The sequence below is a fragment of the Cyanistes caeruleus genome, unplaced genomic scaffold (assembly GCF_971803275.1).
Source record: "Cyanistes caeruleus unplaced genomic scaffold, bCyaCae1.hap1.1 HAP1_SCAFFOLD_76, whole genome shotgun sequence".
Lineage (NCBI taxonomy): Eukaryota > Metazoa > Chordata > Aves > Passeriformes > Paridae > Cyanistes > Cyanistes caeruleus.
Window position 1 is genome coordinate 2,604,094 of NW_028255888.1, and position 27,697 is coordinate 2,631,790.

The 27,697-nt window shown below is 53.4% G+C and overlaps 4 protein-coding genes across 8 annotated transcripts in view; 2 read left to right on the forward strand and 2 right to left on the reverse strand.

Annotated features, from left to right (window-relative positions):
- LOC111945414 (uncharacterized) overlaps nucleotides 1-27,697 on the forward strand; it is a 125,356-nt gene that overhangs the window by 19,004 nt on the left and 78,655 nt on the right. Inside the window, 2 exon segments of the mRNA XM_086872731.1 lie at nucleotides 4,004-4,562; nucleotides 8,724-8,728. Coding sequence (XP_086728857.1) covers nucleotides 4,004-4,562; nucleotides 8,724-8,728 — 564 coding nt within the window.
- Nucleotides 1-27,697, reverse strand: part of LOC147646957 (uncharacterized) — a 106,304-nt gene that overhangs the window by 7,034 nt on the left and 71,573 nt on the right. Inside the window, exon 1 of one of the 2 annotated variants that reach the window (XM_086872783.1) lies at nucleotides 27,302-27,407. The exons of the other annotated variant lie outside the window; for it this stretch is intronic. The gene's annotated coding sequence lies outside the window, so the exon portion shown is untranslated. Of the gene's footprint in view, nucleotides 1-27,301; nucleotides 27,408-27,697 lie in introns of those variants that run through there. 2 annotated transcript variants of the gene reach the window in all.
- LOC111945542 (maestro heat-like repeat-containing protein family member 7) lies at nucleotides 9,792-16,671 on the forward strand. 4 transcript variants are annotated; one of them, XM_086872740.1, is made up of 16 exons: nucleotides 9,792-10,099; nucleotides 10,289-10,430; nucleotides 10,679-10,743; nucleotides 10,853-11,497; nucleotides 11,682-11,830; nucleotides 12,088-12,235; nucleotides 12,442-12,632; nucleotides 12,715-12,852; nucleotides 13,124-13,238; nucleotides 13,411-13,548; nucleotides 13,764-13,940; nucleotides 14,065-14,220; nucleotides 14,380-14,481; nucleotides 15,491-15,593; nucleotides 15,876-15,932; nucleotides 16,234-16,671. In XM_086872740.1, the coding sequence occupies exons 2-15, from the start codon at nucleotides 10,313-10,315 to the stop codon at nucleotides 15,917-15,919; spliced, it is 2,289 nt and encodes a 762-aa protein (XP_086728866.1). In that variant the 5' UTR covers nucleotides 9,792-10,099; nucleotides 10,289-10,312; the 3' UTR covers nucleotides 15,920-15,932; nucleotides 16,234-16,671. The 4 variants fall into 4 exon arrangements, with proteins under 4 accessions (XP_086728866.1, XP_086728867.1, XP_086728868.1 ...); XM_086872741.1 differs by having other exon boundaries at nucleotides 9,794-10,099; nucleotides 10,264-10,430; XM_086872742.1 differs by having other exon boundaries at nucleotides 9,817-10,099; nucleotides 10,274-10,430.
- On the reverse strand, nucleotides 21,807-27,407 carry LOC147646958 (uncharacterized). The gene is made up of 11 exons (XM_086872777.1): nucleotides 27,191-27,407; nucleotides 26,763-26,834; nucleotides 26,309-26,380; nucleotides 26,035-26,106; nucleotides 25,844-25,945; nucleotides 25,284-25,391; nucleotides 24,929-25,000; nucleotides 24,232-24,330; nucleotides 23,680-23,787; nucleotides 22,885-23,059; nucleotides 21,807-22,356 (listed from the first exon to the last, which is right to left on the reverse strand). Exons 1-11 carry the CDS (start codon nucleotides 27,285-27,287, stop codon nucleotides 22,113-22,115), a joined length of 1,221 nt encoding a protein of 406 aa, XP_086728903.1. The 5' UTR covers nucleotides 27,288-27,407; the 3' UTR covers nucleotides 21,807-22,112.

Genomic DNA, 27,697 nt, shown 5'->3' on the forward strand with positions numbered 1-27,697 from the left:
CACAGGGACCCTCTTGCACACTGGGAGATTCTCACTGTGCTCAAAGTTTCCCTCTGAAGACTAAGAGCTGAATGTGGATGGGCTTAGCAACTGGTCTGCAGCCAAACAATTGAGTTAGCAAAAGAAGAAATTGAGAAAATACAAGTTTATCCATAGCAAGGAAGAAAGCAAGGCCGTTAGCATGGAAACCAATAAAAAGGTGCATAAGGGGTATTTACAGTTGTAATAAATGGAATTGGTTCGTGCTAACTAAATTGTAACTGTTATTAAAGTTATTATTAGAAACAATCAAGAATCAGTGTTACAAAGCAGATGTACCCCTTTGCAGATGTTACATGTCAAAACTGAGGTACAGGATGGAGTTTAGAAGATAAATGGTGTCTCAAGACCAAAATGGCCTTGAGATGGTCCAAAATTAGAAGAAATTTAGGCATTGGGCGTAAGGATTAGTAAACATAAGGCTAATTAGTAGACTAACATAACACAAGGCTTAGTACGCACATGCAAACCTGTAAGGTTATCCAAAGGACAATGAGGAAGAAGAGAAGCCTTCACCAAAAGACCACCAAAAGAAGACTGAAGACCTCCTAACAACAAGTGAGGCATGTGCCGTGAAGAAAAGTGACGTATAATCAGAAAAATCGGAAATAGGAGGAAACTTACAGGAAATATTAATGAATATGTATAAGCATACAGTATATGAGTTTAGCTTGAAGTGCTTTGTTTTGAAGGTGAGGCAGGGTGGGAAGCCTCCGTACCCTGGTGGGTTTTGCTTATGCTTTAATCATACTTAATTACTAGTAGATTATATATATAAATTTTATTTTTTTATTAAACTGTATTATTTTACTAAACTGCATTCTTTTACACCACACTATTATTCAGTTTAGTAAATTGTATTCATTTTTAATTAAACTGCCATTAAGCCAAGGGACCTAGTTGTCAAAATACTAATTTCATTTATAACAATATTTTAGCAAAGAAAGCTGGTACAACAACATTGGTATTTAAAAAACATGACACAATATGAGCTATATTAACAAAGAAGGCACCTTACAGTGACAACATTCTACTGTTCAAACTGTAAAACATCTTTGTGTACTGATCAGGAGGTCAGGATTTACTCTTTACAATCCTGATGCTGAATGTCTCCTTAGGCTGTCTGGCCACAGAGAAGAATGAATCCCTTGCAGGCTGCCCCTGTTTGGACAACCTGCTCCTCACCCCGAGCCTCAGCATGTCTGACATGGCCCACCTGGGACAGACATCCCAAAACATTGATAACATTTCTCTTTAGAATTTTTCTTTATCATTAAAATCTAATTAATTAAAAAAATAAAATTTTATTATTTTATAATAATATTGTTCTGTATTTTTAGAACCTAATTTTTATATTTATATGAAAGAATTGATACATTTTTAGCAACTAAAAACATTATCATTCCTTGGTCAAAGTACCACAATTCCCTTCATTAATTAATTGATCACTATTTATCCCTCTTTATGCTAATATGTCCTACTTTTAGTGCTTTGATCATATTTTTTAATCATTTTCTCAGACAGGGTAAAAGGGACCACTTTGGGGTCCATGGAAACTTTTCTGGGGAACATTTGGGGCAGTTTTGGGTCTGGAGACGGAATTTAGAGAGAACTTGGTGGTCTGGAGGACACTTGGGGGAGCCAGGTGGGCACTTAGGGATTCTGTGGGACAATTCGTGGTCTGGGGGAGCACTTGGGAATCCAGGGGGGCTCTTGGAAGTCAGGGAGGGGAATCTGGGGATACTTCGGGGTCTGGGCGAGCACTTGGGGGGCTGTAACGGGGAATCTATGGGTCACGGGGGATGATGGGAGTTGTAGGCGCCGGTATAATACGGTTTAACGGGGCCGCGGAGCATCACGGGAGTTATAGGCGCATCTCCAGTGGATTCCGGTGGGGCGTGGGGCATGACGGGAGACGGAGTCATGGCAGGAATAGTGTTCCATGGGCGCCGCGGAGCATGATGGGAGCTGTAGTCCAGGAAGTGGCTCGGAAGGCGCGTTTGGCGGTGTGGGGAAGCACTTGGAGAGCACTTCTGCGTCCGAGCCGTGGCTGCAGGTCCTCGGGGCGAATGTATACGGCTCGGGAGCACTTGGGGGGAACCTGGGGAGCTCTAACTGGGCCCTTTTGGGCAGGGGACACGGCAGGAGGTTTGGGCGCGGAACTGTGTTCTGGGATGATGGGAGATGAATTCCCAGCCGTGTCTGGAAGGGGCATCTGTGGGGTCGGGAGCATTCAGGGATCCAGGGACGCTTTGGAGGGTCCTGAACGGGTGCTGAGCGAACACTTGGGGATCTTGGAGGGTTTGGGGCACACTTATGGGACATATGGGGGGCGATACTGGGGTTCTGGGGAGTGCAGGGCATATTCCCAGTTTCTCCCAGTTCCTTCCAGCATGATCCCATTTGATCTCAACTCTCCCAGTCAGCCTCAGCACGATCCCATTCAGTCCCAGTATACCACATTTGCCCCCAACCTGGTCTCAATTGCCCCCTGCAGCCTCCTACTCACTGCCAGTATCTTCCCAGTATGATCCCAGTAAGATCTGTCTCCCTCAGTGTGATCACAGTCTCTCCTGACATGGTCCCAGCTGCTCCCAGTATCATCCCAGTATGATGTCAGTACACAGCCAGTGCAATCTCAGCCACTGCCAGGACGATCCCAGGATGATCCCAGTACAAACCAGTCCCTGCCAGTGCTGCCACTCCTGGGATGCCCCAGCCCTCTCTGTGTTCCCCCCTCCCACATCTTCCCAGAGGAGCCTCAAGGGTTGGCAGTCCCCAGCCAGGGTCCCCAGCCAGCCCCAGGTTGGATCTGCAGCCCCCAATTTTCCCAATCTCCCAGCGGGTGGGAGCAGCGGAGAGCCCCACGCTGCCCATCCCGACCTGTCCCAGCTCCATCCCCGCTCCTGCCGTGGGCTGTGAGGGGTTTGGGAATGGGTCACTGAGGTTGTCACTGCTCCTGGGGGAGGAGGGGGAGGGATGGAAGAGGAGGGACAAAGGAAGATCATAGAAAGGAGAAGGAACCACAAATTCACGGGACCCTCAACAGCCTGGAGAGGAGCGGGTGGGAATCCTTGGACCCCCTGCACTCCAAAGCAGAGCATCAGGGGAGAAGGGGCCATGGGAATCCAAAAAGCCCCATCATCCCTAAATGAGGAGATGGAAACAGGGGAAACTTTTTGGATTCCTGGCACTCCCAGTAGCCTGAAAAGGGCAGGGACTGAGCAGACAGGGGAACCTGAGTGCAAGTGTAACCCCCAGCAGCTGAGACAGGGAGGAACCCCTGAACACCAAAGGCGAGAGACCAGAGATGGAGAGCTCCTGGGAGGAAATTTCAGGGCTGAATTTTGGTGTTTGGGAGGTTTTTATGGGCCCCAGATGACCGGTGACTTCTAGAGATGGACTTGGACCGAGAGACATTCAAAGTCAATGTACTCTTCCCCTATTTTACCCATACCAGGATTTCCCAATCCTAAACCTTGTCCGGATGGAGAAGGAGGCTGTGAGAAAGAGGAAGATGCCCCAGGAAACCCAAGTAGGTGAGGAGGAAGTCAGTGCCCCTTTCCCCCTCTCTCCTGCTCCATCTCCCAGCCCAGCATGGCCCCGGCTGCAGGATAACCCCGCTGCCGACACCGTCCTGCTGGGGACACACTGGGAGGATCTCCTTCCCCTTCCCTCTGGAATGGAGGCAAATCCCATCCTCTCCTTGTCCTTCCTCCCTCAGACAAGGAGCTGAGGATGGAGACCAGAGAGGACAAATCCCTGGGGCAGAACCTCGTGGAAGAGGCCATTTTGAGCAGCTCCACAGTGCAGGAATCCAATGGGGAGGAAAAGCCCTGGAGATCCCGCAGGAGGAGGGGCTCCAAACCCCTTTTCCTCTGAGGAGGAAAGACCCACCCTGTGCCGGGAAGGTGACCAGAGATCCAGCCGGGGCTCTGAGCTGGTGGTCCATGAGCAGCTTCAGGATGGGGAGAAGCCCTATGAGTGCTTGGAGTGTGGGAAGAGCTTCAGCCACAGCAACAGCCTGATCTGCCACCAAATGATCCACACCAGGGAATGGCCCTACAAGTGTGGGAAATGTGGGAAGGGCTTCAGCTGCAACTCCCAGCTCATCATCCATCAGCACATCCACACTGGGGAGAGGCCCTACGAGTGTGGGGAATGTGGGAAGAGCTTCCGCCAGAGCTCCAGCCTCATTACCCACAAACGCATCCACACTGGGGAACGGCCCTATGAGTGTGGGGAATGTGGGATGACCTTCAGGTGTGGGTCCCAACTGATCATCCACCAGATGATCCACACTGGGGAGAGGCCCTACGAGTGTCCCAAGTGTGGGAAGAGGTTTCAGACCAGCTCCAGTCTCCTCTAGCACCAGCGGATTCACACAGAGGAGAGGCCCTTCCGCTGCCCAGAGTGCGGGAAGGGCTTCAAGCAAAGCTCCCACCTCTTCAGGCACTGGCGCATCCACACTGGGGAGAGGCCCTATGAGTGTCCCCAGTGTGGGAAGAGCTTCTCCAAGAGCTGTAGCTTGGCCAGACACCAACTGAGGCACCACTAAGGGAAGCCCTGTGAGTGCCCCGAGTGAAGGAAGAGCTTCATGTGCTGCTCCAGCTCCATCCCCTATGGGAGGCCCCACTCTGGGCAGAGCCCTGATGACCCACATTTCCCGTGATCTGCATTGGGAAGACAGTGTGTTGGTGGTGATTTTGTTTTGGCTCTAATATTCCTTTGATTCATCTTCATCCCTTTAAAATTTACAAAATTGGAGTAACAATCAACAGATTCATCAAAGGCATCTAAAACCTCACTTTTTACTAGTGCTTCAAGGGAATCTGGGATTCAGGGAGGTACATGGGAGGGTTTTGGGGGTTATTTGGTGTATTTGTCTCCATCTTTTGCCACTCAAGGAGATGAGAGAGTTTGATCTGTCACCTCAAAACCACTCAATGCCCCCCAAAAAATATTCATTCCCACCCACAATTACTGGATTCCACAGGTCCTCAGGGTGTAATGCCTTAAGTTTTAGCTTTCATATTTTTCATATTCTGCGCTGCCTAGGTTTGTAGTTTTGAACTTCATATTAAGTGTTGGTGAGCTCTCTTCACAGAAGAGGTAGACAAAACAATTCCTTTTCTAGCTTGATACTAAGGGCAGTTGTTACAAGTTTCAGGCCCAAAAGCATAAACCAGGGTGGACTGAAGAGAGAAAACAAGAAGGACAGGGCTTCGTCATCTGAAGCTGTAATTGGACCATGAACCCAAGTATGGTGATGGACCTAAACTTCTAAAAATGTGAGACCTTGTGATCAGTTGTCCATTTTTGTGACCATTTTTGCTCCATCTTGGGTGTACTTTTGGCCAGGCTCTTGTACTGCCCAAGGTGTATCCTTTAAGGCCTTTAATAAACTTTATTCTTAACTTTGTCTAGCCTCTGTTCTAGGTCAGCCTTCTGAAGGCATCAGGTGGAATGGAGTTGGAAGGGGATTGGGCCAAGTGGGATGCAAATCAGGAGGGGTGAGATGGGCATTGGGTGGGGCAGGATGGATGTGATGGAGTTTGGGAGGTGTGAAATGGGGGAAATAGGGCTTGGGAAGGGGGTCTTGATGTCAAGCAGGGATGGGATGGGTTGGGATTGGGACTGGGGAGGTGGGGTGGGGTCTGCAATGAGACAGTCAAAGTTTGGGGATAATGAACAAAGGGGGAGCCCATTACTGAGTGAGTTTTTGGATATTCCACGTTCCTGCAGAGATTTTGGGGTATCTTATGTTTCTGAGGTGGTTTTGGAGCACTCCCCAAGTCTTAGGGGGTTCCTGAGAGCAGCTCCATGGAGCCCCATTGCCAGGAGTGGTTGCCATGGGCATGAGCTCAGAGCTGTAGCCAGAGTGCATTGCCTCAGTGCTGGAGAGCAGAGAAATGATGAATGGCTCCAGACATCTCCAGTGTGCGTTTGGTGTCAAGATGAAAAATGAGGGATGAGACCACTATGCTTTGAGATGATTTATTGCTCAAATAGTTCGATAAGAGATCAGTCTCATGGCATGAGATTAGTAGAGGAGCAACAAGTCAGCCATAGCTTGTGGAAGTCAGAGTTTCTTCTCTGCACAGAAATATATAACATTTTGGTTCAATAGGCCAATGGAAAACTGTTCAGACTATTCACTGAGTCCTCATAGAGGTGTAGCGAACGTCGTTTATTTCTATCTTTAGCACACTTTTGTAGGGTCTGACAGGGTTTGCGGGGCTTAACAAGCTAGTATTGGTTAACACGTATTGTTTACATTCTTTTGCATGTACACCATGCCATTGTTTTTCTTTATTCTCGCTGTTCCAGGAGAGTTTCAAGGACACTGCCTTTAATATTGTCACCTGAATTAAAAGCTGGGCTGTGCAGACAGGCTTTTACTAAAATATCATGCTTTTACTCTATTAAAGTATTTCCCTACATAGGGAATATACATACAGTAAATACAGGATATGTTATAATACACAGAGTCCTAAGATTTTTCTTTTGTTGCCCAGGGTGTGCAGGGCATACGGGAAGAGACGGAAAAGGGTGCTTGTGCTCAGCAACCTGTCAGGGCATGCCGTGGTGCAGGGAAAATGGCCAGAAGCCCCTTGGCTTTTGGTGGTTCTGCTGAAGGCACAAGCCCTGTCCCATCCAGGAAGCGCCATCTGTGTCCTGCTGCCCGTGTGGTGCTGGCTGGGTTGCTGAGGGCTCCCAGGTGCCTCTTGATCCAGCTCCTCTGGAGCTCCTGTGGGGCTGCAGCGCTGCTACTGGGCCAGGCTGGGGGAGACGCTGAGGGAACAGGGCACTGGGAGGCTGTAAATGGATGAGGGGCTGTGGAGGCCCAGACGGGACAAAACCGTGGGAAGGCGTGAGGGGGATGTGTGGAGGCTGGAGGCTCCAAGGGGACAGGAGGCCCCTGAGGGGCCGGGGTGGTGGGAAGACCTGAGGAATTGGGTGTCAGAGGCCATAAGCAGCCTCCGGGCAGCCGCCTTGTTCCTGACACCCGACTGCTCCGGTGCTTCCACAAAATGTCTCCCAGGCCTGCAGCAGAAGCCCTCGAGGCTGGGACACCAGCCCTCCAGGAGGGTGGGGACAGCCTAAGGTGCCCAGGCTGGGCTGGCTGGGGACATGGAGGGCAGGGGGGTGCTGCCAGGCCACGGCCACTGGGTGCCTCCAGGAAGGGGCAGTGGGCAGAGGCAGGGCTGGCCACCAGCCCAGGCCCTCACGGCTGCCCAGGCCACGGTGCTGTGACCGAGGCCCCCCTGACACAGAGCTCGGGACCCACAGAGCTGCTGCCACCATGGGGAGGGTGGCGATGTCTCCTCGAGCAGGGCTGCAGAGTCGCTGCTGCTGAAGAGGCTCTGGAGCCCACAGAAACAGCAGCAGAGTGGGCACAGGAACAGCAGCACCCCGAACGTCGGCACCTGCACAGTGAGGTGTCCGCAGCAGCCGGGTGCCAAACGGGGAGGCTGTGGGCACAGCTGCCTTTGGTTTGGCAAAAGGTTTCAGCAGAGTTGGCCACAATGGCTTTCTCTTCACTTGCAGCCTCACAGCAACACTGGGCAGCTTCAGCTGCAGCCTGTGCCCGTGACTGACTTGGGTGGCCGTGCTTGAGGGTGGGCTCCCCTTCCACACTCAGGTGTCCCAAGGCAGCGGCATTGGTGCCATCGTGAGAGAGAGACACTGATGGGGTTCGAGCCTTGTGCTACACCTGCCCTCCCTCTCTTCTGTGAAGGCATCTTAATGACAGAGGCGTCAGCTCTGAAACTAAATCCTGGACTTGCTTAGAACAATGGAAGAAGCAGCATGCGCTGAAAAAAAGCAGGGACTTACACAGCTCAGTTTTGCTCTCCACTTGGGGAACCACAGAATTCCAGAGCACCTTGTGTTGCAAAGAATCATAAACATCATCCAGTTCCAACCACCCTGCCATGGGCACAGGTGGTGTGCAGACACAACTGTCACTAGAACTGGAAGAACATTTCTCCATGTTTACCTTTTCTTCTCCTGGATTTCAAGCAAAGATAAAAAAATCATCTGGTGAATCACAAATGAATATTGTAGCTCACAGAATTAGGAGCAGGAGTCTCCAGTGGCCCATGGTGTGTCCATTCAACCATTGTTAGATCGTCCAGTTGGACTCAGCCTGGTGCAACCTGGGCACAGGCACCAGGCTGGTCCATTTCAGCATCCCAAAGTCTTTGTGGTTCCCTGTGCACCCATTGCCTCCTGAATCCATTCTTGAATTCCCAGTTACTGCTGTGCAGGACATGAGAACACAGGAATAGCTTGTTTGGCTCATTCTTGTGTTCGCTGCTCCTGCCTAAAGTAATCATCAGGACTACATGCTGATGTAAAGATATAGCCAAACAGCAAAGATTTTTTCTTTAATGTCTAATACTAAAACCTTGTGTGACTGTTCAGACACTCTAAAATCCAGGGTGAAAATGACAGCTTTGGTATGGAAGAATCCTAGAAATTTTGACATGTGATTTTTCTAATCAAGGACTTTAATGCCAATGCGGAAACTACAAAAATATTAAAACTTTTCATTTGTAACCCCTTTGAAATGGCATCAGCACACTTACAGGAGACAGGGTGTGACAGCAGGGACAGTACTTGGCAGTTCATGGCTTCAGATGTGGGAGATAAATATTTTGCCTGGGTTCAACCTGAAGTTCATGTTTTCCCAGGGTTTTGATTGACTGGTCATTGCAGGTAAATTTAATAAATGCAAAAGGATGTAAAAGCACAATTTCTGGAGAATGTGCACCTGGGAGAAAATTGGGAGAAAACCTTGAACACAGCCAGCAGGCTCTGGAAAAATTTTAAAAAGTTAAAATTAAAAATAGATGTAGCTCTGTGATTGTCCAGGCAGGACTTTTTGTGTCTGGGGAAAATGTCTGCCTTGTACCAGCTGCACACAGACAGACAGGCAGCAACTGAAGCCTTGAACATCAGAGAGTGGGCTAATGTTTCTCCCAGAAAAACAGACCGAAGATCAGACTGAAATGTGACAGTGCCTCCGTACAATCAAACCATCCTAGGAAACTCAGCAGCTGATGGTGTTTTTGTGCTACTGCAAACCCCTTCCATGGAAAACCTCATTCCAGGAAGGAGCAACATCATCTGACAGATAGCAAGTGGCCAGCAGTAGCTCCAGGAGCTTCCTGCAGGAAGGAGCCCAGCCCCCAATGCACATGGGCTTTGACTGCCCTCTGGCACAGAAGCCCCCCAGGGGCACAGGTCTCTGGGGCAGGAGATGGGCACCAGCACTGCCAGGGCTCGGGGGGTGGCAGGTCTGCTTCAGTGGGGACTCTGCCACACCTGCTGATTTCAGTGCTGGCTGGGCCCCAGGGCTCAGAGCAGCATTGGTGCCCTGGCCCACACGTTCCTTGTCTGTGTCACACCTGCAAGTTTAGAATGGTCACCAGACAGGACGTGTCCCAAGAAGGCCGTACCAGCTTCTACCCTTCCATCTGTGGCTGCATCGGCAGCCCTGGGGGCTCCTTCTGCTGCCCTGAGCCTGCAGAGCTGGGCAGCATTTACTGACGGTTTGAGGTGTTCCAAAAATCCTGTTGGGCTGTCTTAGACACCTTGGGCAAGGGATTCCTTCCAACCTGGGCCACTTAGGGGGGGATGGGGGCTGCTCCAGGGCAGAGGGCAGTGTGTGCAAGGGCCCTTTGTGACACGGCGCAGCACGGTCACCATGGGATGGAAATGGACAGGGTGTCAGAGGGCCCTTTGTGACACATGGTGACATAGGAGCTGGCGGTGACAGGGCCACACCACAGTGCTCGGTGCATGCGACAGGACAGGACGCGCCAGAGTGGTGCTGTGAGGAGCCCCCACACAGCGCACTCATTTGTGTCTGACCTGGAGCTTTTCCGAGGCTTTACTCCTACAGGTGACCTTGTGGAAAGACTGCGAGACTCGGTGGCCGTGGCCTTCCCGAGGCTTTTCTTTTGCAGGTGTCTGCAAGGCCGGACTGTTGGACTTGGTAACCCAGAGCTTTCCTGAGGCATCTGCCATCCTTCCGGCCTGTGCCCTCAAGGTGAGACTGTGGGACTCGGTGACCAGAATCATTTAAGAGGAGTCTCCTGTCATTGCGGCAGGAGCCCTCAAGACCAGACTGCAGGACTTGCTGTCCTGTAGTCTTCCTGCAGCATCTCTACCGCAGGTGTCTTCAAGGCACAACTGCGGGCTTTGTTGACTCAGTTTTCCCAAGGCATCTCTCTTTAAGGTGCCCTCAAGGCCAGACTCTAGCATGGCAGGCAGATTCCTCAGCCTCTTCAAAGTGGTCAGGGGGAAAAGGAAGAAGGACACTGGAGCTGCTCCAGCACAACAGCCTGAAGAGCCGGAGCAGTTCCAGCCACTGCAGGATGGTGAGTGGCAGAGCTGGGCCACAGGGCTGATGGCTGCAGCCAGCTTGGCCCCATCCCATCCCACCTGCTTTGGACATGCCCACAGACAGAATGGAAGAGGGGCCAGGGCTGCCCCACCCCCCACAGCAGCTCTGCTCCATCCCCTGGCGCATCCCAGGACTGTCCCTGCCTGGGGAGTGCACGGCTGGGCTGTGTTCTCCAGCCTCTCCCACAGCCCCTCAGCTCTGGCTGCACTCGCTCTTTGCCAGATGCAGCCATGGACCGGACCCAAGAGCAGGACCCCTCCCTTGGCCGCTTCCGCAGAACGCTGAAGGTACCTGCAGCCATCCCCACCTGGGCTGGGCCTGCTGTCACTGCTCAGCTGAGAACTGCACTTTTAGCACTCCATGGAACATGCCTAGCTTCTCTTTGTTCTCCTGCAGATGTTCCGGAAGTTTGTGCCCATTCAGCACAGAAAGAGCAGTACCACAGCAACTGAGAGCACAGCCGAGCCTGACTCTGGGCTGACCGAGCTCCAGGCAGAGCCTGATGTCAGCCCAGATTCATCTGAGCTCTCAGAAAAGTTTGACACCGCAATGACTGAAAACTGGGAAGAGGCTTTTCTCATGTCAATGACTGAGGATGTGGCCATCACAGACACTATCAGTGGAGAGACTCAGGGCCTGACAAAGACTGAAACCAGCCCTGATTTGGCTGAGCACTCAGAAGACTCTGACAGTGCAATGAATGATCACAGGCCAAGGACTGACGTGGAAGTGACTGAGGACATGGCCATCACCAACTCCAGCACTGGTGTGGCCATCACAGACACTGTCAATGAAGAGACTCAGGGCATGACAAAGACTGAAACCAGCCCAGATTTGGCTGAGTGCTCAGAAGACTTTGACAGTGCAATGAACGATCACAGGGCAAAGGCTGACATAGAAGTGACTGAGGACGTGGCCACCACAAACGCCGACACTGGAGTGGCTCAGGACATCGCAAATACTGACACCATGCCCACTCCCACAATTATTCATGCTCCCTCTACAGATTTCTTTGAGGAGAGAGGATTTTCTTCTCAGCAGGTACCCAGCCTGGGGCTAGGGTTGGAGGCCTCCCAGGGTCGTGTGCCCCCTCAAGCCATAGCCACTGGGCCCCCTCAGCCTTTCAGGCCAGCACAGTGTGGTGGGAAGGGAAGCACTTCTTGGGGGAAGCTCGGGAAGCTGATCCCTTTTACAGTGCTCCAAGTCTTTCCCATGCCTCCTCCAGGTGCCAGTCATGGTGAAAAACATTCACCAGAGTCTCATGTCCCATGTCACTGTGGGTGCCAGGCTGGCCACGAACATTCTGAAGCTGGCTGAAAAATACCCTGTTGATGTGGTGCTGACCCTCCTGCGCTGTGCCCCATCATGTGACAGGTATGGGGCCCACGTGCCTTGAGAGCTCAGGGCTCACCAGCCTTTAGGGCCCATTGCCCTGCACAGCCTGTCCAATGGGCTCTGCCCAACAGGCAGAGAGGTCCAGGAGCCTTGGGCCCCTCTGTTTCTCCAGGCTGCTGCCAATGTTCCCTCCCTGCCCCTCAGGGCACTGGGGCTTTGTCACTTGGGCTCCCACAGCTGCATAGGACATGGTGCTATGACTGAGACACCCCTGATACAGAGCTCTGATCCCACAGAGCTGCTGCAATGATGTGGAGAACTATCGCCTCGTCGGGACCAACAATGGAGAAGGTGCTGGCAACACTGCTCTGTGTGATGGAGGATTGGCCTCTGCACAGCATGTGCACCTCCGATGGGGACAACAAGACTGTTTTTTCCCTGGCTGTGAGTTTATGGGCCCTTGCTCAGTCCCAGATCACCTCTCCAGCAGCTCTCCACCCTCTCCCTGCCTCTGCGAGTGCTGGGCTGAAACCTGGGCTAGGGGCAGGCTCAGGGGACACCAGGCCCGCTGCTCCGCCTGCGTCTCCCCTTGGGCCCTGCCCCATGGACACCTCAGCACTGAGCACTGTCTTTGGGTGCTTCTTTTGCAGGCAACTCTGGTGCTCTGGGTGATTATCCAAGTGCCTGAGTGCCACGAGGCCATGATCCTTTATTCTGCCCGCCTGTTTGTGGCTCTGCTGTTCCATGTTGTCATCACCACCCAGCAGATGCCACCAGTGGAAGTTGACATCTTCTGGAGAGCATGCCAGGAGGAACACCGCCTTCCCAGCAACCCCAACAGGTGCCAGTCCTCCTGTCCTTCCCATGCCTTTGTAGACACTGCCAGTTTTCCCAGTGTGACCTGGGCTTTGCTCTGCACACAGGTTTGCAGTGCAGGCCATGAAGGCTCTGCTCTGCTGTTTGCACTATGATAGTGAGTTGATGGCTATGGAGCGCAAGCGTGGCTGGGACACGCTGCTCTGTGCTGACACCCAGCACTATGCCGTGGGTCTGTTGGCCAGGTGAGACCCCCTTCTCCCCGCTACCTCCAGCTTTTGTGCCTGGTGCCTGAGGTGTCCCCCACAGTCCCTGTGGTCCTGGGCCAGAGGGTCACTGAGGGACGGCTGAGCAGACTGGAAAAGGCCGGGAGAGGATGCCCAGAAGGAGCCACCTCCCAAAGTACCCACAGTCCCTCCAGGGATGCTGAGGAAAGACCAGACCTCAGTGAGTCATTCCTAGGAGAGGTTTGCCCTCCCCACCTCAGGGTCTTGGTGCCTTTTTCCCCTCTTCCAGGGAGATGCACGGTGCCTCCCTATCCTTATGTTCTGGGATTGCACTCCGCCTGCTCCGGCTGCTCAGCAGGGAGGAGCCATGCTGGGATCTGCCCTTCCTGCCATTCCTTGTGGAGGTGAGCTTGATGGCCAGCACTACCTCACTGACCTGCCTCTCAGCTCTCTGCCCTTGCATAGCCACAGCTGCCTGGGACGGTGCCTGCTCCCTGTGCCGCTGCCTGGACCCAGCCCTGTGTGGTTCCAGGCTCCTGCCAGCTGGGTCCCCTGTCACTGCCCTGTGCCTTTCAGGTCCTGGATTGCCTGGACTTGCGTGAATGTGGTGACAGCATCCTGGAGATCATGTCAATGCACCTGCAGAATGAGTGCAGGCAGAGGCGTCGCCTGGCACTCAGAGGCCTCATGGTGCTCAGCAAGGATCCCTCGATGGTGAGGACAGGGCAGTGGCTGAAGCTGTGCTGGGGAAAGCAGCTCCTTGTGCTGGCTGGGCTTCAGGAGCTGAGGCAGCTGCTCCCAGCTCTCCTACCTCACCTGCCTGAGTGCTTTGGGACAGCCCTTTGGCCTCTGGGCCCAGCGGCAGCAGAGTGGGGCTGCAGTGCCAGGGCCGTTCATGGCTTCTCATCACAGCCTTGTTTTCCACACAGGCCATAAGAATGTGCAGCCTGTCTCAAAGCCTTCTGGAGCTGCTGGGTGATGCAGACAGAGATGTGCTTGGCATGACCCTCCACGTGTTCACTAATATGCTCAAGACCAAAGACATTCTGATATCCAGTACCGCTGCCCCAAAGCTGGCTGAGGCACTCCTGCTGCTCTTTGACCATGTAAGGCTCTGTGCCCCCAGCCACGAGCACTGGCTGCTGTACAAAACTTTGCTTGACAGATATTTGGGCCTTCACCCAGTGAGCCTGGAGTAATTGGTATTAAGTTCTTTTTCTCTTCCTTCAGGACCACAGCCATGTGCAGCTGCTCTCCCTTGACCTCTTCTTCAACATGATGGACTTGGTAATGGATGAGGGAAAAAAGCCTCTGGAGAAGATTTTGAGCCAGAGCCTGATTCCCCTCTTCATCCACTGCTATGATAAGAACCAGCATGTGGCGAAGGTCAGGTTTTGTGTGATGCTGGTGCATCCCTGGGAGGGGCATTGGCTTCCTCATGCCCTAGAACCTCCCAGGCTGCAACCTCCTCTGGGCCCTGTCACCCAGACAAGAGTCCTGTGCCCTTGGCTGCATTGCCATCTCTGCATCTCTGCTGCTCTCCAGGCCTCTCGGAAAACGCTGATTCGTGTGGCCGAGTTCCTGAAGAGGAGAAATCTCAAGCAGCTGATGAAGAAGGAGCAGCTGTCGAACTTTGCAGAGTGTCTGGTAAGGACAGCCTAGAAGCCCCAGCCTCAGCCTGGAGAAGACCCTTGGCCCCAGCACTCAGTGTGTGGTGCTGGCATCTGTGCCCCTGCCTGGTGCCGCACCCAGGGGTGCCAGCTTGCGCCGCACACACCGCTCCCTTCCCTGGGCCGCACACGTTCTTCTCCAGGCTCCTGTGGCCCCGAGCCGGGTGCCAAAGGAGCCCTTGGTATGTGGATAGAAAAACTCTATAGCTCACAGAGTAGTTATGAGAGTAGGTATGAATTTATTCAGTGCTGAGGTGCATGGGGGATATCTCCTCCAAAAGCATGCACACCTTGGAGACTTGTTTCTCCCTTTTTATTCTCTACAAACCAGGGTTACACAGTATGCCTAATACATACTCATTTGCTAACCCTGCCTTTCCCCGCTTCATACTAAAATTAGTTCCACGCCTATTTGCAGCTGCACACTGCTCCTTGTTGGTCACTCTGGTGGTCGTCTGGGGGTCTTTAGGGCTGCAATTTTCCTTCAGCTGAACTTTTCACCTTGTCTTTTTGTGCATGCTCCTTTCAGTTCTTTTGAACCCTCTCTTTCCATTTCTTGTGGTTTAGGGGTCCAAAAGAATCCAAGGAACCCCCCTCATCCTATGGTGCATTTATGCTTGCATCCTGTTTACGTATTCTAGCTCTTTATATCATCCTGCAGTCTTTATTCTCTTCCTGCTCTTATGGGAGCAGTCAGCATTTCACACAGGTTTTGTAGCCCCTTCTTTTACTCAAGGCAATTTTTATAAATGATTCCTAATTCCTAATTTCTCTGTTTCACCCTGGCCCACTGGGGCTGTGGGCCGGGTCGGCACCGCGGCTCCCCAGGCAGCACCCGGCCCTCTGCCCCCTCCAGAGCCCGGCGCCAGCGGCTGCTGGCCGGGCCTCAGGGCTGGGCGGGCACGGGAGGCCGGGGCTGGCCGCAGGCAGTGCCCGACCGAGGGGCACAGCCCGCGCCAACCCTTCCCTCCTGCCGCTCTCTGCAGCTGGCACAGGACGAGAGGCGAGCAGCTGAGCACCTGCGCCGGGCCCTGCCGTACCTGCAGAGCCCACAGGAGTCCCTGCGAGCGGCGGCCATCAGGTTCATCGGTGAGCCACGAACCTGGCTGGGCTCCCTCCCCGCCCCGCCGCAGCTCGGCCCCAGCCGCGGCTGCTGCCCCGGCAGCGGCACCCGGGCCCGGCGCCCTGGAGCCCCGGCTGCCCTCGGGGCTGCTGCCGGCCTCTGGCAGCCGTGCCCTTGGGCTGAGTCAGGATGCGGCACGGGCCCGGGCTGAGCCCTGCCGGGGGCGGGAGGGCGTGTGGCCCCAGGGCTGGCAGCGCCGCTGGCAGGGAGCTGTGCCGCTGGGGCCCTGACAGGCTCTGTGTTCCCAGAGATGGTCGAGGTGCCAATGAGGGGGCAGCAGGAAGAGCTCTAGGCCTTCAGTAAGGGTGAGTGAGTGCTGTCCGTGGGGGCTGGCGGGGGGAGCTGCAGTCTCTGCCCTGGCCACTGAGGGCTTTGCTCCCTGTGTGGACAAGGGGTGGTGAGGGCAGAGCACAGAGAGATTTCAGGGACGTGGGGCGGGGGATTTGGCAGGTGTGCATTCGTGACCAGGACCTTGCAGCTGATCCCGTTGTCCACTCCCCTCTTGTAACTCTGGCAAGAGCAGGCTGGGATGGCCTTGGCAGGACATTCTCCTAGGATTCCCGCAGATGCGGGCTCTGATTGTGGCTCTGTTCCTCTCTCTTCCAGCCTTTTAAGCCCTGAGGAGGAATGACAGCCCTTCCCAGACAAACATAGTAGTTCAACTGATATTCAGTGAAAGAGCTGCAGAAGTACACTCATCTGCTGGCTCAGAAGAAACAGTGTTCATTGAAGACCTCCAGATGCCATGGAAGATGAGAACACCTTGACACCAGAAGAGACCAGCTGGAGCTCCAGGCACAGCTAATGATTGGCACAGCTGAGCCTGTGGGAAGCTCATGTGGCTTCAGCCCTCTCCCTGCCTGTAGATAGTTCCCTCCCTGCAGCCCTCAGACACTGCCCACTCCTTCTTTTTCCCTTCCACTCTTCCTCCCTTTTGACAGCTCCATCCCCCCAGCCCTCAGACTGTGCCACCCCCTTTTTTGCCTCTCAGCTCATCCCTTTGCTTTGCCTTCCAGCAATAAACAGTTTGGCTTTTTCACTTAACCTGCATCTATGTGGAGCTGAAGGGTCACAATTCTGGAGTTCTGTGACACAAATCCTGAGCCCTGAGACACACGGGCCCCTCCTGCTGTTCTCTTCTGCACTGTGTTTTGTTCAGAGATGCAGAGGAACGAGCGCAGATCAGGCTGGATAGGTCCGTGTGCTGAAGGTCCAGTTCCACAACATTGTGGAGTTAAAGGTCTTGCTGAGCACCCTGAGCCTTGGATTTTGGAAGAGCCAAGCTGAGTATGTCCTGAACCCCACTGTGTGGGGTTCTGTGTCAAGCATCCACAGACAGCAAAGGAGCTTAGAATGCCTGAGGCTTTCAAGAATAGCTTCCTGAAAGCACAGTAATGCTCCATCCCTGCTCAGGATCAGGAAGAGGGCAGAACCAGAGAGCATCTGGGCGTAACAGGGAGCTGTGGGTGTGTCTAAGAGCAAATGAAGCAGCAGCACAATGGCCGAGACTCGGACGCACAACCGTGCCGGCGTCCGGAGCGCTGTCAGGCAGTGCCGGGATCCCGGCCTTGGTTCTGGGCCCCACAACTGAGGAACTGCAGCCCCTGCCTCAGAGCCTGTCAGAAAGCCAAGCAAGTGAGACCAGAGGGAGGGCATCCTTCCAGTCTCTCTTGGGCATGGCCACAAAACAGCTCCTGCTCCTTCTTCCTCCGCCTCTGTTTGGGCTCTGCTGTTGCAAATGGAGACAAGTTTAGACAAGTTCTGCCTTTGTCTCAGCTTTGTGGCAGCAGCTCATTTTGAGGCAGCCTGCACCCCAAATGTCACTCATTCACAAGTTCTTAAGAATGGCTGATTGGGTTTATTATAAAATGAATTCTTTATTGAATTGACAAAGGATTAACAGACATCAGACTTTAAACAGACCACTTAGTACATAGGACAAAACAAAAAGAGCCACTACTAGATCAAAAATACAGTGGACAATAAAGGGTACCTTGTTATAAATCCATGTTGTGATACTGGCTTTTGCAAGTATTAAGATGAATGCTGTATGTTCTATGCTTTTGCAATGTCTTTTTCTCCTGCTAGCAAGTTTTAGGCATAGGTCAAGAAGAATTTTGGACGTTAGGGCAATGTCCTGTCTGTGCAAAGCAAGATAAGCTCCAGGAAACAAATGATGGGGCCCAGGCTGCTATCAACACTGACCACCTGCAGAAGAAGGAAGCCCAGCCCAAATAAAAATGTGCTAAAGGGAAATAAAATCTGTAAGACACATGCTCTAAAAAGGCAGATTCAGGGCGTAGACATGAAAAATACTTTTTGGAAAAATATGAATATGCATTAAAACCCCACAGCAGAATGGGAGTGTTCCAAAGATATCAGGTGTGTTCCTGGCAATGCACCAGGATACCCTGGCTGTTTTAACCCTTTGCTTTATTGTCTTTGTCTCCTAATTGTCTTTTTGTTTATATTAAACCTTTTATAATTTATTAAGTGAGTGAAGCTCGTTTTTCACAATAGGAAGGAGTTCTTCACAGAAAGGCTGATTGGGAATTGGAATGGGCTGGCCAGAGGGGAGGTGGTGGAGTCACTGTGTCTCTCCAGTGGTGTGGGGGAGTAACATCAATCTCTGTGCAATAACTGATTTTGCTTTAAAACAATTGCTTCAAAATTGCTTCCTGTTCCACCGTGAGTGTCTGTGCTGGTTTGTATTAGTTGATAGTTGGTGAGGAGGGAAGAAGCCACCCATGCAAATGCTTTTTCTAGGAGGGGGCTGCTAAGAGCTTCCTCTGTGCTTAGCAAAACCAATAGCTGGCTGGCTCTGAGAATTGACAACCTATGAAACCATTTAGAAGCTGGATTCTCCTCTGTGAAATTGACATTTTAAAGACAGTCAAGCCGAGGAAAGCTCTCTGTTGTTTCCAGCTGTGAAGAGTTAACTGGGTGCTGGTCAGGCCGGCCCTGCTCCACCCTGGCCTGCACCGAGCCGGGCTCCGCCAGGCCCCCTTCACCACGGCCCGCGCGGCCCCAGCGGCTGCCGGGCACAGGGTGGGGAAGCCATCGGCCCGCAGCTGAAATTGAAGGAAGCAGGGGCCTGGGACCAGCCATGTGGGCAGAATAGCCACGACTGTTCTGGCCGGGCCCCCTGAGATCTTTGCACAGCTCCAGGGCAGCCTGAAATTCATCACTGTGACTGCTTTTGGACCAGGCAAAAACCATCATGATCATCTGCAGGCCTGGGTGAGATATTAACTATTTCAGTGCACAGATGAGACCTGCAGACCCCGATCCTCCTCTTGGGTGAGAAAAAAGAACAGAGTGAGGACATGTAGAAGACAACATGAAGACGCCAAAGTCAGTAAAGAAGGAGTCAAGTCCCAGATGAAAGGAGAATGACGAGATGCCTTAGTATTGGGGCTGAAAGTTCTTTTGGTAAGGCCATGGACATGGACTATGATACACTAAAATATCCCCTTTAATTCATTAGAAAATATGGAGAGATGGAGTGTTCAAACTCTAAACATGGGCTGAGGCCTGTAAGAAACGGTCCGAAGTTTCCCTCATCTGCCTCACAACCATTGCAAGAACAGAGACCGAGACCCTGAAGACACCAAGGGACTTTGTGCAGGGGTTCTGGCCTGGTTGAGGTGGAAGCTTGCCAGGCGATTGTTTGCAGGCATGCTTTCTGTGCTGTCAAGGTACACTGCCTTCATTCCTGCTGGTGAGCAGGGACTTGTAAGGAGCGGCCTGTTCTGTACCTTACACCTGCTTCCCAGAGCAAGGGGTCTCATCAAAATAGCCGAGGAATTTCCCCACCTCTTGGCCAGCTGCCCCTTGCTTTGAAACAGACTGTAAAAATGACTTTTCCAAGTTACTTTCTTTGAGAGAGATGTCTCCATGGAAGAAGACACCGGCGACCCTGTCTTGTCCGTTGGTAGCTATAACCCCACCCCCCCCCCTTTTTTCTCCTTGCATTTTGCCTCTTTATCCCTCTCTCCCTCTCTCTCTCCCTGTCCTCTATCGCATCACCCTTGTTGCTGGCACTAAAATAAAGACGCATTACTGCTGTTGTGATTTAAACTGAAATCCTTTGGTGTCCTTTTTGCAATCTGAGATCAAATGAACCTCTCATGACTCCCACTTGTGTTAGCGGATCGTGACACTCGGGAGCGGGGTGACCCAAGGTGCGGCTTAGAGCAAATGCTCCACGGCACGAGGATATTGGTAGGCGCACGGTGGAGACCAGGATGAGGAGGAGATCTCCAGTATGGGTTCCAAAGGCTTTTACTCCACTGGAGCATCCAGGGACTGAAGACCAAGAACACAACTGAGTGTGGGTTTTTATATGGGGGAGGCCAGAGGGAGGGCACAAAATTTTAACCAATAGGAAGAAACTATGGGAGGAGTGGAAGGTTCCATTCAACAATACAATAGGGGAAACAAGGGGAGCAGAGTGGGTCACATGGGCCAATGGGGAATTGGAGATTAGGGGATTTCCAGAGGGGTGGTTCAGGTAGGAGGCTGGCCTAAGGGAAGACTGACAAATGGGTGTAATGACAGATGGGGAACATGAGAAAACAAGGGCTGGGCTTGAGGCAGGTTGGATTGATAGGTGGGTAGGAGGATACAAACTAGGAGCAAACCAATGACTTAGGGGAATAATTGGAGAAACCATTCAAACAAAGCAGACATCACAACAATAGAACTGTTAACCATTACAGGAGGTGGCATCTTCAAGAGGCGATGGCATGTGAGTGAGCTCTTGCCACATTGACACTCATTGTTCTACATGGAAAGGGACATTGAGAACTTGCCTCCAGCATTCTCCATGGATCTCAAACTGTCACGTGCCAGGGCTTCCAAATAATCCATGTTCTGATATCAATCTAGACGGGAGCACAGATCAGAAGCCTTTCCATGGTGCCCCCAGTGGAGCCGCGTCCGCCTTTGTCTGTCAGGAAAAGGGATGTGGGAAAAGTGGGCAGGTGCCACCCTGCTCTATTTGTGTGCCAGGCCTGAGCCTCAAGTGTTTCTGGTTTCTTAGCTAATTTCTCCCTGGCTCCTCTTTAATACAAGCAAGAGAATAGCATTGCACAGTCCAGTTTGACAAATAAGGCTTGTGCACAACTGAGTGCTTCCACTAAATTAAGAACCCAATGTGCTTGAAAGCTGACCTTCTGTTTGCTCAGGCCTCCTCACCTCTGTAGATGAGGTGACTTTATGCTGCTGGTATGTGGGTTTTAGGAGTATGTGGGTTTATATCTGTGATAGAGGTGAGGAAGTGTTGAACTCATTCCAATGAGCTAGCCAAAGCAGTGACTTTAGTGTCTCTTTGGCTGGGAAGTAGCACCGGCCTTGTTGAATGCAGACGCACGAGCAGGGCTCCTCCAGCAGCAGGGACACACCATGAACCAGGAGGGGACCGTGGTACCAGAGGGGACTGTGGCACCAGAGGGGACCGTGGCACCAGCCGTGCCCAAGGCCTGAAAAGGGTGGCAAAGTCAGGTGGTGCTGCCTGGCTGCATGAACAGCTCGGGCAGGGCGTGGTGAGGAGCCAGGTCTGGGGGCCATCCAAGGAGTCCTATCAAGAGCAAATGGTTCTAATATTCTCTCTGGGAAAAAAAAGGAGCAATCTTTAGAGTGAACTGAAGTGCTAATAAATATTTGCTCATGTATGGTGGGGTTTCTCTGCAAATGGGCTTTGATGGGAAATTTCTGACCACATTTAGTTTTGCTCTGTAAGTTGAGCACCTGAGTAGCTTTGTTGAGGAATGGAGAATTGTTTGTAGCTCAGTATTTTCTCAGGAGGAGCCTTACATTTTAGCACAGGAGGAAGGTAAGGCAAAGGTTTAAAAGCTTTCCCCTCCTGAAGTGACACACTTTCTGAGGAGTCTGAGGAGAATTCCCCTCAGCCTCTGCCAGGGCTGTTTGCCTCTTCTGCAGGCTCAGGATTCTGGGAGTTCCAGGAGCCTCAGCTGCCACGGTATTTTCCTCTGAATATTTCTTGTTGTGCAGTATACAGGGAGAATATTTTGTGTGAGATTCTCCTCTGGGCTTTGAGGTGAATCTCAGTAGTTCTGTTGATTTTCATGTCCAGATGAACTTTTTCTAGATAGGAAGGAAAAGGGAAGAGGCACCATGGAATATTAATTGCTCAAAATTTGAGTGGCCCAACCACATTAAAAATGAAGTCTAAACTGAAGAAATCTTTTATTTTTATTTTTTTTTCCTTGCTAGGTGGGGTAAAACATGAAGTGTAAATAAATAAAGTTCTTTGAAAAGGTTCAGCCAGCACCCAGCTGTATGAAAATCAAAAGGGATAAGACAGGGCATGGGAAGAATCTTCAGCCCTTCCCACTGAAGGTAAAAGAGTAGGAAAAGTGCCTCTGGCTGTTACCCACAGGTAATGTGTTATTTGAAGCCAAGAGCAGATGCCCCAAGCTGCTGGTGGCCCAAGCCCTGCCATGGCTGTCCCACTTTCAGTCCTAGCTGGACCAGGGTGGCCGGCTTGGGAGGGGAGGAGGTGGGGGAATCTCAGGGGGCTTCCTCTTCACAGCTGGGCTGGGGGGCCGTGGGGGAGGCACGGAGTGCTGGTGCTCTGCTTTCCAGGTCGACTCCTGCTTCTGAGGCCACATTTGAGAGCTGTCGAAGGAGGCAGTCTCTGGGCTCCCTGGGGGCAAGGGAGAATCACACCTTCTTGGCTGGTATGCTGGAGCTGCAGCAGGGTGACTGTGGAGAGAGGAGGTGGCTGAGGCCCCCAGCTGCCATGGGCTCACAAGGACCCTCCTGCACAGCAGGGCCCAGAGCGGCCAAGGCTCCCCAGCACGGCTGGAGCTGCTGGCACAGCTTGGCCCAGCTGGACAGCTGCCCCTCAAGGCCCCAAGCAAGCAGGGGATGGCTCTGGGCAGGGTCCCTGGCCAGAAGCGGGCCCCAGAGCACCTCTGCCTTTCAAGGGCAATCTCGTCCCCGCTCTTTCTCCTGCTCACCTTGCTTTGCCTCTGCCTGCTGCTCCGGGGGCTACTCTTGGCCAGGCAGCCTCAGTGGGAGCCAGCACTGGCTGCAGCCCCAGCGGGCTCCCCAGGACAAGGCCCAGCAATTAAGAGGCCAATGAAAGGCCTGGGCAGCAGCAGAACTCTCTGCAGAGTTATTTGGGCAACCACTGATTACCCACAAGTGCACAGCAGCCTCACTGGGAATGTTTCCTGACTATGAGCAGCCTTTCTAGAAGCTGGAGGGTGGAGATGAACAACAACTTACCGTTTCTTGTCCTTCCACCACTGGAATCCAACATAGCACAGGACCATGGAAAGTGGCACTGTGAACAGTGTCACTGCTGTGCCTATCATGCAGGACTTGCGCACATCCTGCGGGCAGAACACTCTTGGGGTGCTCGGTGGCTTCTCAGCATTTATATTGGACTTGCCAAGCGCATCTGTGGGAGCAATGGGCAGCGTGAGCCTGTGCTGTGCTCCATTGCTGAGCTGGCAGCACGGTGGATACGGCCAGGACATTCTCTGTTTCCCCCAGAGCTGGGGCCTGCAGGCACCTTGCCACCCCTTGGCACAGGCTGTGCCACCCAACAAAGCCCAGAAGGCCGAGAGCAGAGCCCAGGACAGCACAGCTGCTTGGGCAGTGGCTCCTAACAGGGACACGGGTCAACCCATCCCTGAGCAGCCACTGCCATCCCTGACCCTCCCTGCTCTGTGACAGCTCCCCCAGCCCAAGGGGACAGAGCCAGGCCCTGTAAGGGGCCAGTGCATCCCCTGCCCAGTTGGGAGCCAGGGCTGGCTGTGGCCCTGGGCTCACGGCAGGGCTCCCACTCGGGGCTGCTCCTGTGTCTTGGGCCTCTGGATGCTTAGGGCCAGCTCCAGGAGCAGCTGCAGGGGGAGAGATGTTGGTGCACAAGTCCCGATTCCCAGGGGCTGGGAACGAGCTCCAGAGGCCTGGAAGCCGCGGCACCTCCAGCATTGGCTGCTGCCGGGCCATGCAGGCCCTGAGGGAAGAGCTGCTGGCACACAGCCCTGCCGAGGGAGAGCCCAGCACAGCAATTACCTCCTGTGCCTGGGCCTGGCATCTCCTCCTTTCCTGCAACAGGAGCTGGCACAGGGCCATTCCTTCCTCTAGCATATGCCATCATCTGCACAAACATCTGCTCCAGCACTTGAGAAAGGAAAAAGGACAGCTGGATAAGATAGAACTGTTCACCATTAGGGGAGGTGGTATCTTCAGGAGGCAATACTTGTTAAAGTCATGGATAAAGGTCAGGAAAATATCCAGGTTATTGGGGCTGGGCCAGGGCTCTCCCTCCTCCAAACAGCCGCTACACCTGATCTAGCCCAAGACCAGGAAATTTCAGGGGATCTCAGGGTGTGCATGGCCCATGCTGCAGTTTGGGCTCCCTGTCATCTGATGCCAAATGCCTTCCTACAGGGACTGGGGAGAAGCTGCAGCCAGGCCAGGCTGGGAAACAGCCCTGCAGGCCATGAAAGCAGCAGCGGGGCAGCAAGGCTGCCATGGATCCCTTCCTGCTGTGCCAGGCACAGCGTGTCCTGATGTGCCCCTGGCCGCTGAGTGTCAGGAGAAGGCTGAGGGACATGAACCCACCACGGCGTCTCTCCAGATCACTCAGCATCCTGTCCAGAAGTTGGGATGCCTCCAGGGAATTCTTGTCTTCTATCTCTTTGTTCTTCCATCTTGGAGGACCTTAATGGAAAGTAGTTCCATTTCTCCATCAGTCCAGAGTAGCAGTGAGTGCACCTGGGTGACTGGTGCCCTCCAAGGCACTCCCTCCTCTCTGCCTTCCACTCAGGAGCAGGAGCAGGGGGACAAGGTGCCTGCAGTGGGCCCACAGTGGGATGGAAGGAGCCCCTTGCATTGCAGTCAGGGGAGAAAGGCCTCCCTGGAGCTGCCAGCAGCTCTGAACTGAGCCCCAGGCAGGACCAGGGCTTGGCAGCAGCAACAGGAGCAGCTCAGTCTCCCTGGGGCTGGCAAAGGAGCCACACGAGGCACAGCCCTGGGGCACAGCCCTGGGCCCGGCCCCTTCCTCTCTGATCTTCCTTGTAGCTGCACAGAGCACACGGAAAGTGACACGGGCATTGCACAGTGGAAGAAGATTGACAGCTAAATCCTCCTTCCTCCCACTGACAGCAATGCTGTGGGATCACTCAGGGCTCCAGATGGGAGCAGAGCGAAGTTCCCAGAATACATCAACCTTCAGATTCTTAACGGAAATGGCATGAGAGTGAACTCTTGCCACACTCACACTGATAATTCTGTGCAGAAATGGACATAGAGAACTTGCCTCCAGCATTCTCCATGGATCTCAAACCATTATGTGCCAGGGCTTTCAGATGCTCCATGTCACGATCCCAATCTAGAAGGGAGCACAGATCAGAACCATTCCATGGTGAGCTGGGACCCCCTTCTGCCTTAGGGAACTGGGCACTGCAAGGGGGTCAGGTAAGGCCATGGGAGCCAGATGTCAATGGACATGGCCAAAGCTGCAGAGGGGCCTGGGGAGCTCTGGGCTGGCCGTGGACGCTCTCAACACCTTTTCCATGCTCTGTGCAACATCCCTGAAAGGCAGGCACTGCCAAGCAGCAGATATTTACAGCTCAAGCCTCAGCAGGGTTCAGGCCCAGAGGCACAGCAATTACCTCCTGGGGCTGTGCCTGGCATGGCCTCCCTTCCTGCAGCAGAGGCTGCCCATGAGCCACTGCTTCCTCCGGGAAACGCTGCCTTCAGCACAGCCTTTGGGTTCATCTCTGGAGAAAGGAAAAGCCACAGCTGGATCAGATGGAACCATTCTCTTTTCAGGGAAGTGGTGTCATCATGATGCAATACTAGTCGAGGTCATGCATAAGGATTAGGAAATCATATAAACTTATGGGATTGGCCAGAGCCCTCCCTCCTCCAAACAGCCCCTACACCTGATCTAGCCCAAGACCAGGAAATTTCAGGGGATCTCAGGATGTGCATGGCCCATGCTGCAGTTTGGGCTCCCTGTCAGCTGATGCCAAATGCCTTCCTGCAGAGGCTGGGGAGAAGCTGCAGCCAGGCCAGGCTGGGAAACAGCCCTGCAGGCCATGAAAGCAGCAGTGGGGCAGCAAGGCTGCCATGGATCCCTTCCTGCTGTGCCGGGCACGGTGTGTCCTGATGTGCAGAGAAAGCCCCCGGCTGCTGAGTGTCAGGAGAAGGCTGAGGGACATGGACCCACCTTGTCCTCCCTGCAGCATTTCCTTCAGCATTTGCTGCATGGTATTGGATGGCTCATGGGGTTTCCGGTGTCCTGCAGCTTTGTTCTTTCCTCTTGGAGGACCTTATAAAAAAATATATATCCATTTCCCAGGAATAGATCCTAAAAAATCAGGGTTCAGCTTGTGGGATCAGCAAGGACACAATACTCACCCCTGCGACGGGAGCTGGGCTTGCGTGCAGCATCCAGCCCAGGAGCCTGGAAAGTCCTCCCTGCAGACACACCTGTAACTCAACAGCCACAGAAGCTTCTGTCATGTCTGCTGATCTGCACAGGCAGCACTGAGCTGCAGGTGCGGTGAGGGGATCACGCAGGGCGAGGGCACACACGTGCACAGCTCTGTCCTGGCACCTTCAGCGATGCTGCCCTGGCTGAGCTTTGGGCTCTGAGCTGGTAGCTCTCCCAGGGGGAAAGGCCTTGACCTACCCTCACCATCTCCAAGAGCCTCAGTTCTGGATGTGGGTTGGGAAGCCAGATCACCTTCACCAAGAGGCTTGGCTGCAAAGAAAGGCAGGACAGAAGAGTTCCCATGGCACTGTAGAAGATCCTCAGGCTCCCTGGGGCTGGCAAAGGAGCCACACGAGGCCCAGCCCTGGGGCACAGCCCTGGGCCCGGCCCCTTCCTCTCTGATCTTCCTTGTAGCTGCACAGAGCACACGGAAAGTGACACGGGCATTGCACAGTGGAAGAAGATTGACAGCTAAATCCTCCTTCCTCCCACTGACAGCAATGCTGTGGGATCACTCAGGGCTCCAGAACGGAGCAGAGCGAGGGTTCCAGAATCCATCAGCCTTCAGATTCTTAAGTGAAGTGGCACGTGAGTAAGTTCTTGCCACATTGACACTGATTATACTGAGCAGAAAGGGACATTGAGAACTTGCCTCCAGCATTCTCCATGGGTCTCAAACCATCATGTCCCGGGCCTTCCAGATGCCCCATGTCACGATCCCAATCTAGAAGGGAGCACAGATCAGAACCATTCCATGGTGAGCTGGGACCCCCTTCTGCCTTAAGGAACTGGGCACTGCAAGGGGGTCAGGTAAGGCCGTGGGAGCCAGATGTCAATGGACATGGCCAAAGCTGCAGAGGGGCCTGGGGAGCTCTAGGCTGGCTCTGGTCACTCTCCACCCTCTTTGCAGGCCCTGTGCAAAATTCCTGGAGAGGCAGCAGGACCAGCCCAGGGGCTCTGGGGACTCTCTCCCTCCCACAGAGGAAACCCTCCCTGAAGCCCTGCGGAAAACCATCCCCAACGCTTCCCAGGGAGAAGGAAGTGCTGTGTCAGGAAAGGGAAGCCAGGCCGTGGGCTCACCTGCTCCCTGTGCTTGCCATGGAGCAGCCTGGGCAGCCCTGTCAGGCAGGGCCACTGCCAGGAGGAGCAGGAGGATGAGGTGCAGAGCAAAGGCCATGGTGCCTTGCCCACTGCCAGTCCTGCAGCTCTTGCTGCCACCACTGTCCTGACACCGCTGTCCCAATGTCAGCACCGCTGCTGCCGCCGCCGCTGCTGCCACAACAGTCGTGGTCAAGGACTGACTGCTTGGTCCTTGTGGTGCTGTGCAACCACGGGGCTCTGGGACCTCTGTGACCTCAGAGCCTGCTGTCACCTCAGCCTGCTATCACCCCAGAGACTGCTGTGACCTCATGGCCTTGGCTGTACCCCCTGAGTGTTCTCCCCTCTGTACTCCAATCTGTACTGGACTGATTGTAAATCTTTGACTTCATCAAAGGGTCATTGCCAAAGAAAACCTTGGTTTTCCCTGCTGACATTGCTGGTCATGTTCTGTCCCATGAGATGCTCTTGATGGTTCCCTCTTTTCCT

Excerpts from the sequence above, each read along its gene's own strand:
- LOC111945542 (XM_086872740.1), top strand. The coding sequence starts at position 10,313 with ATGGCAGGCAGATTCCTCAGCCTCTTCAAAGTGGTCAGGGGGAAAAGG. Across the intron at positions 10,744-10,852 it reads GCTTCCGCAGAACGCTGAAG|ATGTTCCGGAAGTTTGTGCC; the intron begins GTACCTGCAGCC and ends GTTCTCCTGCAG. Across the intron at positions 12,853-13,123 it reads GCCGTGGGTCTGTTGGCCAG|GGAGATGCACGGTGCCTCCC; the intron begins GTGAGACCCCCT and ends CCCCTCTTCCAG.
- LOC147646958 (XM_086872777.1), bottom strand. The coding sequence starts at position 27,287 with ATGGCCTTTGCTCTGCACCTCATCCTCCTGCTCCTCCTGGCAGTGGCC. Across the intron at positions 25,946-26,034 it reads GCCCAGCTCCCGTCGCAGGG|GTCCTCCAAGAGGAAAGAAC; the intron begins GTGAGTATTGTG and ends TTTTTTTATAAG. Across the intron at positions 25,392-25,843 it reads AATGCTGCAGGGAGGACAAG|AGATGAACCCAAAGGCTGTG; the intron begins GTGGGTCCATGT and ends TCCTTTCTCCAG.